Here is a 13,357-nt window from a genome sequence, read left to right on the forward strand (position 1 = left end):
ACATAATTAACCCCCCTTCTTGTGTTTTTCTCACCTTCAAAGACTTCCTTCCCTAAAATTTAAGGGCCACAAAATGTTCTACCTTTTGGTTATGAGGGTCAAGTTTGGTATCATTTTCTAAGAGTTTACTATAAAAATTGATGGCTAAATCTCAAATTTATATCACCTTAGTGCACCAAGTTCCATCATCCAAATGTGAGCCTTGAATTATATATATTTTTTTATACAAATAATTGTTTGAGTATGAAAAACCCTATTATTTCTATCTCCAATTTCACCCACTTCTCTTTGGTCTTTTGGTACCAAAAGAGTTCCTCATACTTGATAACTTTCTGGTACAACTTCTAAATACTATCCTCCTCCATGTTGAGATGAATAGAATTCAATCTCTTAGGCTTCTTTTGCATATACTAGACTTGAGAAGGTGGATTGAGACTTACCAGGATTAAATTTTTTTATTTGGGGTTCCTTCATCCATTATTAATTTGATCATGAGTTGCATTATCCTTTCCTCTCTTTCTCTTAAGTGAAATTGTGAAAAACTTTAAAGTTTCAAACCTAAAAAAGGTTCAAGATAAGGGGATCCACTTTCACCTTATTTATTTTTTCAATGCATGGAGAAAAAATATCTCTTATGGTCCAACATCGGGTTAATAACAATATTAGGAAGCCAATAAAGATTTCTCGTGAAGGTGATAGTTACTCTCACTTCCTATTTGTTGATGACAACCTTCTCTTTACTAATGCCAAAAGCTTTCAAGTTAAGGTGGTCCAAGATGTGCAGCAAATTTTTTGTTCTGCTTCAGGATTTAAGATTAATATTCTTAAGTCAAAGTTTATGACTTCCTCAAATGTACCTAGGCCTAAACATTTCTTTTCCTCTTTCATAGTAAATTAGAGTTTTTTTTTACCATTTATCTTGCTTACGTTTTCTCCTATCTTTAATTATACAAGATTGAAAAAAAATGACATCCAAGAAAGGACCTAACTATAGATAGTCTTATTAAACGACCATACCTTTGATAAATTACATATAAGCTTGATAAATTACATATACTTATTAAACGACCATACCTTTGACTTCCTTATTAAAAGATAGTCTTTTTTTGTTGTTTCCATAAGTTCTCTCTACGAGAGATAAGCATATTTGAGGTAAGCCATACATTAAGATAGTCTTTTTTTGTTGTTTCCATAAGTAACTCTCTCAAAAAAAATATTTCAACTCTCGCAATAACTCTCAATTTGTAACGATCTATTTTAAGTTGATATTGAGCTTATATCAGTGCCATTTTCTTTTTGATATCTTTGTTTTTTTGTTTTGAAATTTTTGTGTTTTTCTTATAACTTTTTGTTACTTTAGGGTTGTTATAATGCTACTTATATGTGTGTGACAATTTTATTATTCTTTTGATAGTAAAGTGTGTGAATTTTCATTTGATACAATTTTAATTTTGACAATATATTATTTTATATATATAAAAAAAAAATTATCATGTAAGTGGAGACATATCCTTGTTAACAAATACAAGATTGGTTCTTGACAAAAAAACTAATAATACAAGGATGGCTTAAGTACGGGTGTAGAAATGAAACCACTTACTGCATAATTGTACTTATTAACGGGAAGACGATCACTAACATGCATGTCTTTCTATTTTTTTATTGAAATTAATTTTGTTATATATATATATATATATTATAATATTTTAGTGTATAATATCTACTTTAATTTAATTTATTTATATATGTTTTTTATAATATTTATGTTATCAAACTTGATTAAATTTTAGCTTAAATATTTAATTTATATTTTTAAAATAAATTTAAAAAATTGAATTTGAAAACAAATTGAATTTGTTAAAGTAAAATTTGTCACAAAAAAATTTCAAATTAAAATAGGTAGTGAGTTTTCTATTTCCTAATAATTATGTTGTAGATTTAAATTTAAATTTGATAGAAATTGAGTTGTTAAAGGTAAAGTTGTCCACTAAAAGGTTTGAAAAAAAATACGTGTTAGTTAACATTAGAGTTGCTTTTATATAATAGTAGAAATGTCATCAGTTGTTAAAGTTTGCACGTGTAGACAAGACACTCTTTATTATAGATATGCAACGCAGTCAAATTGATGTAGAAGATGGAGTAATTTTGCACATAAGGATGATGAAGAGTGCTAGCAACACATTTTTAAGACAAATTTTTAACATATTCTTTCTACTTGGTTAAAATAAACAAAAGTTCCTTCAAATTATGTAATTATGTAAATATTGTATAAATTTGATAAGATTCATATAAATTTTAACTAATAAAGTATTAAAAACTATATGATAAAAAATGTTTTGCTAGAATTTCACATTGATTTAAAGCGACTTTCATGTTTTTAGTTTTGGAACAACCAATTCAATGCCTAATGATGATAATTTTGTATTATGTATTGGTGTATGCATAGGTGTGAACTTCTGTCAGACATGGGGTGTATTTGTAATGGCTTCCTCTTTCACTTGAAACATATCTTATGGTTTCATGTGGTATATTGTAGTTTGCCTTTTTTCAACAAAAAATAAATAAATTAGTCATACTTATGTGTATGACAATCCCTTCAATTTTTTTTTTTTGTTATTTTGACAATATATCATTCTTTAATGTATTTTTCCACGACTGAAACTTTTGTGTATGAAAATTATTTATTTCTAGTAGTGTTAATGACCTCTTTACAATGATATGAAATTATTTTATTATTTATTTATTTATTCTTTTCACATGTTTTGTTTACTTATAAAAAATTTAAAACTAGTTTGAAATATATACATTGGCGTTACGTTGGAAAATATATATTGAGTAAAATGACATAGAACAAGATAACACTGATGCAACATTGTAATGATGCAACATTGTAATGATGGAACTTGAGCCCCTTCGTATATGTGTTGAACAGTGAATTCAACACATTGAAATTTTAAAAACAATTTTTTTTTTTGGTATAAAAGAGGGTCAAAGGAGGAAACAAAAAACTAAGGAGCTAATCGCATATTTCTAAGCATGCACGCTCGAAAAAGATCATCAAACATGAGGCTTTGAAGCTCATTAGGAGGATACTCCAAAACTATCAGATTCCAAGAATTCAAAGATAAGCTAAAATTGGCTAGCCAATCAGCACATATATTGCCTTCACGCCAAGTTTGAATAACTTGAGTATGCAATTCTCGCCGAAGGATCTCTTGAATACGTTGAACCAAAGAAGAAATGGTTCCATTGATCTTACAATTGTTAGTAACCATGTTAATAAGCACCTTTGAGTCACTCTCAACAATCAAGTGAGATATACCCTATCCCCAAGCCATATCCAGCCCCAGATAAAGACTTCAATCTCAGCATGCAGAGCATCACAAGCTCCAATTTTGCGGTTAAAACCCTTGATCCACCTGCCATCAGATTGTCGGAGGAGCCCGCCACAACCTACAAGTTTACCATTACCTTTACATGTTTCATCACAATTAAGTTTCACCCAACCATCCAACGGTCTTTTCCAGCAATGTACACATTTTTCTTATGATGAGGATTTTTCTGAAAATGATCTTGAGCAACTTCTTCAATGACCCTGATGAATTTTTTTCTTTCTTTCTACATAACACATAAATTATTTAATTTTTTTGAATCATTAACTATTGTCATTAGAGTACTTGTTAGCTTATCTATTTTTTACCATAAATTTTTTGATATTTTTCTATTTATTTATTTTTTATCATAGGTTCCATCAACTGATATAATTTTATTGGAGACATTGTCTAACATTAACATGAAGTTCTCTCTATCAAGCGATTTTGAATATTAATTTTCTATATCATGATAGACGTGGTCTCTTTCGCAAAACTCAAACTCCGTTTGTCATTAAAATATTTTTTCCAAGCTAATTTCGATTGTCATTAATAGTATTAGATTGAATTTTGTGAGTTCAATACAATATAGAAATTATACGTTTCTAAAGAATAATTTTGTTTAACAAAAAATAACTAAAAGTAAATTTGATATGTGCATAATAGGTCTAATTATTTTTTCAAAAATACATAATATAATTTCGTAATTAAATGCGAGTAAAGCTAAATATTAGCTTTAGATCCCATATGTTATAGTTTTTTTTAAGGATTATTTGAGCTTTCTCTGAAAAGCATAAATATGAGCGAATTAGAGTTTTAGTCCTTAAAAAAAAAAACTTTTAATTTGTCATTGTAATATCCGATACCTTTTATTTTGCCATGTCAAATATAAAGATGATGTGGTCAAAATGTGTTGATGTGGCGACTACAACGCATGTAAGTAATGCTGACTTGGAGTTTGAGTTTGTTTGTTTTTTTACCTTCAATATCACATTCATCTCATAAGAGGAATTTGAGTTTATTTGTTGTTTTAAACAAAGTTTCTTCTTAGTAAGAATATTCATTACAAAACTAGCTTCTTTTTTGTTATGTGCAAAGTTTCCAAGGGCCAAGTCAGAAGAAGCTAGTGTTGTAATGAATATTCTTATTACTTATCAAAAGGTTTCTGGTCAATTATGGTTGATGCACAACAGCTCAGATTTTGACATATTATCCAAATAAAATTTGGATAGAGGAGGTTCCTTCTCACATTAATGAGGTGTATTTCAAAGATCTTATGAATTAATAATATCTCGTTTATTCAAAAAAAAAAAAAATCTGATTCCCAATAATAGTGGTTCAATAGTAAGATCAAATTTATTGAAAAAAGATATAGTCTATCCAAAACGAGTAGAAATTAACTGGTAGGTTAAAGATTGTATAATAGAAGAAAAAACTCCAAAAATTCACTTCAATGATTGAAAAGTATTATTCTTAAACAACACTTATAATATAACTGAAGGAGTATGACATACTATTTATCTGTAAGTAAAGTATATAATATTTAACCTCTAGTTTTTATTCATTGCGTTCATTTTTAAGTGTCTTTTTAGGTACACTAAAAGTAAGAAAGTAGATTTTTTGGAGTTTTTTACGTTGAAATTATACCCTCGTTAAAACCGACTGATAAATTCCTATATTTTCACACACTTTATCTATCTATATGAATACCATATAAGAATACTATATAACGATGAATTTTTTATTTTTGGCTGACTTTTTCACTTTCAATTATACTCGTAAATAAATTTCATATAAAGATGCTATATTATTAGCATTATTAAAAAAAAATAAGTATTCATATTATATTTGATAAATTGTTGATGTCTGTGAAAAAATAATAATTATAGTTTGTTATAATATGAAAATATAAAATATTTAAACTTGTAGTTTTAATTAAAATTTCATAAAAATTATAGTTAGTTATTGATATGTACTAGCAAGATATATAAAAAAACAAACATACAGGCACGACGAATAAGTTCTAATAAATTTGATGATATCTTTCTTCCTTAACAAACAAGTAATATACACACTCTCCAAAAAATTCATTGCATGCTCTATCTTTTTTTCCATACCAAATAAGCTATACAAACTCTCCAACATATTGATATTTTTTTGGTACGCTCTATTTTTCTTCCATAACGAACAATGTTTTTTTTTTTTTTTTTTTTGGTTAAGTAGTCTAGTGGTTAGAAATTCACTTTTAAAGTGAATAAGTGGTCTAGTTGATGCCCTATTTTTCTTTCATAAAAATAAAAACAAGCTACACTCTTTCTCTCCAACATTTTTTTTACACACTCCATCTCACTTCAATAGTCAAAATATTATACACAATTTTTTTAATAATTATAAAGCAAAATAAATTTATTCCAACTTCACATTAATTAAAGTTCAACTATGCTTTTCACTTAAGCAAAATTTAACTTCCTTAAACTCTTTTTAGTTTAAAAAAAAAAAAAAAACTTTCCTAAACTCTTTTGATCAACATTTAGATCTCAACTATGACTTTAAAGTTCCTTAAAAAAAAACTATGACTTCAAAGTTTTTATTTTATTTTAAATATTGATATGATATGGTTAATCAATTTTAACTTTACAAAGTTACATTTTGGTTTTTTTCTTTTCAAAAAAACTTTACAATGTTACTCCTTTAAAAATAAATGTTATTCCACTAAAAATAAAAAACTTCACTAATTTGACAGAATCATTGTTACATGCAACAAAATATTGTCCCAAAAAAAAAATGTCCCCTAAAAAAAAAAGAACACATTATCTGCAATCAAAGGACATTAAAATAAAACATAGCAAGTAAATCATAACCGACGGATTCAATCAATTAAAGTCACATTATTTTGAATATCTCATAAGATACGTACTATATTAAAAGTGATCCAATCATCATTAAAAATGATGTAAGCAAATAACAAACTTTTAGTCTAGATTAAAAAAAATATACAGAATTACTCCATAGAGTTCACATATATCCGGTAAAAAAAACAGAATCGTAAGTAATAACAATAACAATAAATTCAAATTAAAAAGATAATAAAGTGAAAAATGAAAATCTAATTAAGAGTTTTATAAATACCAATAACATTACCTTTCTCTTCTTGTTTATTTATATTTTCTCTTCTCTTCTTCTCTGTCGGCTATTTATCTGCATCTACATCTCTTTCTGTGTTCCCACCCAACTAACTTATTTCCCTTCATCTCTCTCTTTTTTCTTTGATCTACACTTCCGTAAGCAATTTCTCAATTTTCTTTGATTTATTCAAAATCACGATTTCAAATTTTATTATAATCTTGATTTTGATTGTGATCCAAACGCGCTTTTCAATTTCTTGAGCTTTTTCAGGAAGCGCAATGACAGCGGAGGAGGTGTTGAACGTACACAGCAAACAAATTTCCGATAACACCGACGACGTCGGCGTCGAAGGCGGTGAAGGTGAAAGTGAAGATCGTAATCACAACAACAAGATCACAGAGCATTGTAATGGTAAGGAAATTTCTGTTAACGGCAATGTCGGTGTTTCTGATTCCGTTCTTTCAGATCCGATCGTTACCGTTGACGCTAACGGTAAAGGTGGAGTAGCGGTAGAGGATCATAACAACGAATCTGAAGTGACGGTTATGAATTCTAACGGTGAAACGACAACGGTTGATGTCGTTGAGCGGGAAGAGAAGATTTGTGAAAACGGTTCGGGATCTGATGAGAATAACGTTAATGATGATGAATTTGTGATTGTTGAAAACGGTGGAGAATTGAAGGAATGTGCGGTGGAGAAGGAGAATCTTGTTGAAAATGAGATTCGTGAAGAAGAAGAAGTGAAGGTGGAGGATCAAAACGGTGTCGTTGAGAAGAATGAGATTTGCGATGCTGTTGTTGCTGACGTGGACAAGAGTGATCGTGAATTGGAAGGTGTTGAAAACGGAGTTAAAGAGATCGAGGAGGTTTCTGTTGCTGATGTTGCTGATTCTACGGATGCTGTGGAGGTGGTTGATTCTGATGTGGTGGAAAGAACCACCGAATCTAAAGATCACGAAAGCGAAAATCTTTCCGATGGAAAGAACGAAATTCGTGATGTTGAATTGGAAACTGCAGTTGATGGTGAAGTTGAATCAGCTGAGAAGAACGAAATTGAAAATGGTGAGGTTGAATTGGAAAGTGTCGTTCCTGAAGTGAGTGAATCAGCTTCAGCTGAGAAGAATGAAAATCACGATGTTGAATTGGAAACTGTAGTTGATGGTGAAATTGAATCAGCTGCAAAGAATGAAAATTGTGATGTTGAGTTGGAAAATGTAGTTGATTCTGAAGTGAGTGAATCAGCTCAGAAGAATGAAAATCTTGATGTTCAATTGGAAACTGCAGTTGATTCTGAAGTGAGTGAGTCAGCTGAGAAGAACGAAATTTTGGAAACTGCAGTTGATTCTGAAGTGAGTGAATCAGCTGAGAAAAACGAAATTCGGGAAGTTGAATTGGAAACCGTGGTTGATGCTGAAGTGAGTGAATCGGTCGAGAAGAATGAAACTCCAGTTGATGTTAATGGAGTTTGTGATCATGCAGATGAGAAGGATACTCCGGTTGATGTTAATGTAGATACTCAAAATGATTTAGAGAAGGTGTCCGTTGAGTCTGTCTCTGATACAATTGTTGAAAATGGTTTGGAGAAGGTGCCGGTTGAGCCTGTCTCTGATAATGGTTTGGCGGAGGTTGAGGTGAGTGAATGCATTGAGGAGAATGTGATTCCTCTTGATGTCGGCGAATCGGAGAGGTCTGTTGAGATACCAGAACCTGCTGGTGAAGGTGAAAATGAACCTTCTGTTGTTACTTCTGAGGTGAAAGACATTAAAGAGAAGAGTGAGGCTGAACCTTCAGATAATGCTGTCAAGGGTGAAGGTGAATCTATTGAAGTCTCTGAGATTAAAAACGATGCAGTTGGGGATGAAGTTGAACCTTCAAAGGAAACAGCTGAGAGTGAATCCGAGCCTTCAACAGAAACAGTGGTGGAATGTGAAGCTGAACCTTCAATTGAAACGGTGGTGGAGAGTGAAGCCGAACCTTCAACGGAACTAGTGGAGGGTGAAGCTGAAGTTTTGAACAATGTAGTGCAGAGTGAGGCTAAGCCTTCTGTTGATGTTGCAGATTTGAAAACCAATGCTGTCGATAGAGAAGTTGAACCTTCAGTTGAAACTGAAACTGCGGTTGAAGCCGAAACTTCGGTCGAAGCCGAAACATCAATTGAAACTTCAGTTGAAGCCGAAATTTCAATTGAAGCGGAGCCTTCAGTTGAAGCTGAAACTTTGGTTGAAGGCGAGACCTCTATTGAAGCTGAACCTTCAGTTGAAGCTCAAACTTCAGCTGAAGGTAGCAATCAGACAACAGATGAAGATTTGAAAACATCCCAAGAAGCATCTGCCCCTGATGCTGTGGATGCATCTGCCACCGATGTGGTGGATGCACAGGACATGGGCTCTGAGGTGGTGAGGAGGCCATTCTATTGGTTGGTCCGGGTTCCGAGATACGATGATGATGACAATGTAAAAGAGCAGATTCAACATGCTCTTCAACAAGTAGAGGAGCAGACTAAAATCCGCGACGAAATTCGAACTGAAAGCCAGGCTAAAAAGGTAAGCAGTCGACACAATATATTATATTGTTATTAGTTTGATTGGTAAAATAGAATATATCACTGTTAAATGAAGAACAGTATATGATTTTAGATAATTATTTTGAATGATTAATTTGTTCAGGCCCTTCGTAAAGAGTATAATCAAGAATTTAGAGCTGCAGTACAAGAAGAGAGAGCTGCTAGGGAGTTGCTCAAAGCCAAACGACAAGAGATGGATTCAGTTCAATCCACCATGAATAGATTAAACAATGCAATTTCTGTCGGGGACATAGATAGCAAGGTAATGCACTCATTTTGTAGTCCAGAGATATTTATCACGATTTGATTTTTATATCTGTTTTGTTGTGTTAACATCTCTAGATTTGTAATTTATTTTCAGATTCGAAACATGGAACACATGATCCAGCATGAAACTCTGCCTCTAAAAGAAGAAAAGCAATTGATTCGCCAAATCAAACTATTGAAGCAGAATCGCGGCGAGCTGTCTAATATTATTGCAAAACAGGATCAATCACAATCTCTCGACGACAAAGAAAGCATGGAAGAGCAAACTAAGGTACTAGAATCATGTTGCTTTTAATTATATTTCCCAAATTAATGGAATTAACTACCTGTATCTTTTGTATTAACTAACTGAGCATTGTCTTTGACTTAAATATTTTCAGCGATTACAGCTTTTGAGGAAGGAATTGGATGTGCTTAGAAGTAATCTTCTGAAGGCAGAAGCAATAACTAAAGCAGCAAAGAAGAAATATGAGGAAGAAGGTAATCAAGTGGATGAGGTTATGGCTCGGTATAACGCTGCTGATGACACTCGTCAAGAGGCATTTGTCAAGTTACAAACTTTGAAAAGGCAATTGCATGAGAAGGTTTGATTTTTCTTTCCTATCTATTTCATTCCGTTTTTTCTGCCCTTTTTCCTTGAGGGAAATATTGTAGAAAGGTATTTGTTTTGTTTATCATAACAGTACACAATCTACTCTTTGATTGCTTTGGCTTTAATATTTTGAAACTTGAGTGCTTATTCACAATGAGGAAGGTAGGAAGATTTACTTTGATACTAATGCCAAATCTAGGGCTTTTAGTTCCAATACTAGCTTATACTGGTTTAGTTGCTTGTAGAAATCTAGATGGTCTAAGGAAATTAAAACCATGTACTCATGAAGTAATAATCGATTATTGAGTAGCTAGTGCAAAAGGAATATGTTGCTTTGTGGTTTCCTTGTGCCATTAAAGTACGCAACAAATGCCACACACCTTTGTGGATTAAAGAATTTAATGCTTAGGCTGTGTTGGCCCAATGGATATCTCATTTTCAGGATTACTGTATTATCTAGGCTACACTGAATAGTGTCTGGAGACTAGTGTTAGTAGGCAAACACATATCACCTCAACTTTTTTTTTTTTTTTTAACAGCGTAAAATATTATCTGCTGAACTAGGTTGTTCTGCAGGATGATGTGTTCTTTGGTGATACATCTTTGATGAATTTAATAATTTTTTCTGTTCTAGAATCAAAACATTTTTAACTTACTCTATAAAAATGTACAATGCTAATAGCAAATGCTTAGCCTAGTTTTGTTCACCATACTGTGCAGAGCAAATATTTTTGGGAATACAGAAGTGCTTCAATGAGACTGCAAGAACTAGGAGCACAGGGGAAGAAAGAGGACGTGGAGCGCTTATGTATTGATCAGGTGATCCTTTTTACACTTGAAACGAGTAGAGTTTATCATTCTATTACTGCGCTGTATTATTAGGCGAATAAACTTGAATGTGGCACTTACCAATAAGCTTTCAGGCTGAGAGAATGCATGAGCTGTTGAAGAATGATGAGTTCAGAAAGGACTATTACCGGTGCAACACCAGGAGTACAGTGAGGAGACTGCAAACTTTAGATGGCCGAACGCTTAATCCTGGTGAAGAGCCGCCCATGATTCCTGCCTTCATTGAAAGAGCTTACAAAAATGATTCTTCAGTTTCGCAGTCAACCCCTGAACAACAAAAGAAATCAATACCAACAGAACCTGTTACTGTTAATACAAAGGATGAACCTGCTTCCAAGGCTGTGGTACAAAAACCTGAAATAAGCCAGACAAGTAAACCTAAAAAGCCTGCAAAACTTGCTCCTTCAGAGAAGAAGTCAGCAGATCGAGTTTCTCGTTGGGGGGATGAGTCCGATGAAGAGAAGGAACCTAATGAACCTGTGAGAACAAAGGAGGAAGACGAGCAGATCTTAAAGGCTGAACAGGCGAGGAAGAAGGAAGAAGAAGCAAAGCTGAAGGAAAAGAAAAGGCTAGAGGAAATTGAGAAAGCTAAGGAGGCACTGCAGAGGAAAAAGCGTAATGCCGAAAAGGCCCAACAAAGGGCTCTCTATAAGGCACAAAAAGAAGCTGAGCAAAAAGAGAAGGTAATAACATTATGAGTTAAACTCGTAAAATGATTAGTTTAATTACGCATGTAATCACATTACATTATGATTTCCGTTTGTCGTGATTAAATGTTTCTAAATGTCTATCCCATTAAATTAAATGTGATTAATTGACCATGGTAAATATTTTTTATACTGCAGAGTGAATAGTCAATAAGCTTAAACTAAAATTCATTTACCGGTAGTTCTTCAGCTATATAATATAACCATGCCTATTTGTGCAGGAAAGGGAGAAAAGAGCAAAGAAGAAGGGAAAAAGAAAGACAGTTACTACTGAAGATGCTGTGGAGAATACAGAACAAGATGCTGCAGCTTCTCCTAGCTCTGAAACTCTGACAAGAACTCTTGAAGAATCTGATCAGATCGAGAAACCAGTTGAGGTAACAAAACGAGCAGTGAAACCATCTCAATTCACAAAACAAAACAAGGTGAAAGCTTTACCCATGGCTATTCGCAACCGTGGTAAGAGACGAATTCAACCATGGATGTGGTGGGTTCTAATTGCAGTTCTGGTTATTGCTGCCTTGTTTTATATGGGAAATAACAGCTCCTTGAGATCTTCATTTCAAAGCTTTGGTTTTTGAGGAGACTCCAAAGTTAAAAAAACTTGCTTCGATGCTAAGCAATCATTAGGTGTTTGCCTTGGGGGATGGTAACCCTTACATATTTATTACATATATACATATAGAAGCAATTCTTTTGGTGCCTTTACAATTTTTTTGCTTCTAGTTTTTGGTCTGTAGTAGTCATTATTATTATTATTTTTATTTTTATTTTCTTCAAACCAATATTTGTTTCTGATGTGATTTTAACTGGTTGATTGCTTCTGCGACCAATTATTATGGTAATAAATTATTGTGATTGTGGTGGGTTTTTATATTCTTTGGTTTTTATTATATTTATATTTATCTTTCTTCTTTCTATCGTGGCCACTTCTTACGATTGAGGATATAGGTTAATGCGTCTTTATGCTATCATTTCTCCTTTAGTTTGGATACCATCAAACGCATAAATCGTAGGACAAATTATCTATGGATCACACCAGATCAGATTGGCAACATTGGTTTGTGGCTTAACTTGGGGTTAGGTTACTTATCGGTAAAGTTAAACCTATGTTTTTCCGTCTCATGTGAGCATAGCTCAGTTGGCAAGGACATGTATTTTAAATGTAGAGGCTGGGGTTCGAACCCTTGAATTATAGTCATTAGGGCCCTGTTTGGATTGACTTATTTTGAGTTTATGTGGGCTTATCTACTCCCATAAGTCTTTTTAAAGGTGTTTGGGTAAATAAATAAAAATAGCTTATCATAGTTTCATAAGCTGCTTATGCCATATTTTCATAAGCCTAAATCTTTAGCTTACCCTCCGGCTTAACAAGAAGCTTATGAATTTATGTAACCTCCTTCGATTCTCTCTGAATCCACTTTTTCAAAATATATATTTCTTTTTTTGTTAGTTATCTTTGCATGAGTAACAAAATTGCTATACTTACCTTACTAAAGTTTAACACGTAACTGAGATTTTTATTTTTATTTTTTGGAAGGAAGAATTTTATTATTTTTTTGTTACGTAACAAATTAAAACTGAATAAAAAAACAAATTTAACTTGTCTTTTTTTGGTAACAAACTGTACATTGATATCTATAATATTGTTTTTTACATCTTGATTAATTTTATAAAAAAAAAATTGATAATTGTGGTTCGATCGTTTGATTTTTTTGTTAAATTAAAAATATTTAAAATTCGATAATTACTTATGTAATGTTACATCCAAACACTTCAATTTATGTAAGTACTTTTTAGTGTACATATTCAAACATAAATAGCTTATCAAATATAAGAGCTTATAAGCCCTAATGTTATAAGCATTTATATAAACTGTTTA

General features: G+C 32.2%; 1 protein-coding gene across 1 annotated transcript; it reads left to right on the plus strand.

The window, feature by feature from the left end:
* Window positions 1-6,494: 6,494 nt before the first annotated feature.
* LOC11418856 (plectin) lies at window positions 6,495-12,351 on the plus strand. The gene is made up of 8 exons (XM_024778618.2): window positions 6,495-6,652; window positions 6,768-9,040; window positions 9,164-9,322; window positions 9,422-9,598; window positions 9,708-9,911; window positions 10,640-10,738; window positions 10,843-11,451; window positions 11,697-12,351. Exons 2-8 carry the CDS (start codon window positions 6,776-6,778, stop codon window positions 12,054-12,056), a joined length of 3,873 nt encoding a protein of 1,290 aa, XP_024634386.1. The 5' UTR covers window positions 6,495-6,652; window positions 6,768-6,775; the 3' UTR covers window positions 12,057-12,351.
* The last annotated feature ends 1,006 nt before the right edge of the window (window positions 12,352-13,357 follow it).

The sequence above is a fragment of the Medicago truncatula genome, chromosome 1, assembly GCF_003473485.1.
Source record: "Medicago truncatula cultivar Jemalong A17 chromosome 1, MtrunA17r5.0-ANR, whole genome shotgun sequence".
NCBI classification, from domain to species: domain Eukaryota; kingdom Viridiplantae; phylum Streptophyta; class Magnoliopsida; order Fabales; family Fabaceae; genus Medicago; species Medicago truncatula.

Bases quoted from the DNA above. Each gene is read 5' to 3' on its own strand.
- LOC11418856 (XM_024778618.2), top strand. From the start codon at position 6,776: ATGACAGCGGAGGAGGTGTTGAACGTACACAGCAAACAAATTTCCGAT. The intron at 9,041-9,163 runs GTAAGCAGTCGA...TAATTTGTTCAG, and splicing joins CTGAAAGCCAGGCTAAAAAG to GCCCTTCGTAAAGAGTATAA. The intron at 9,912-10,639 runs GTTTGATTTTTC...CATACTGTGCAG, and splicing joins AAAGGCAATTGCATGAGAAG to AGCAAATATTTTTGGGAATA.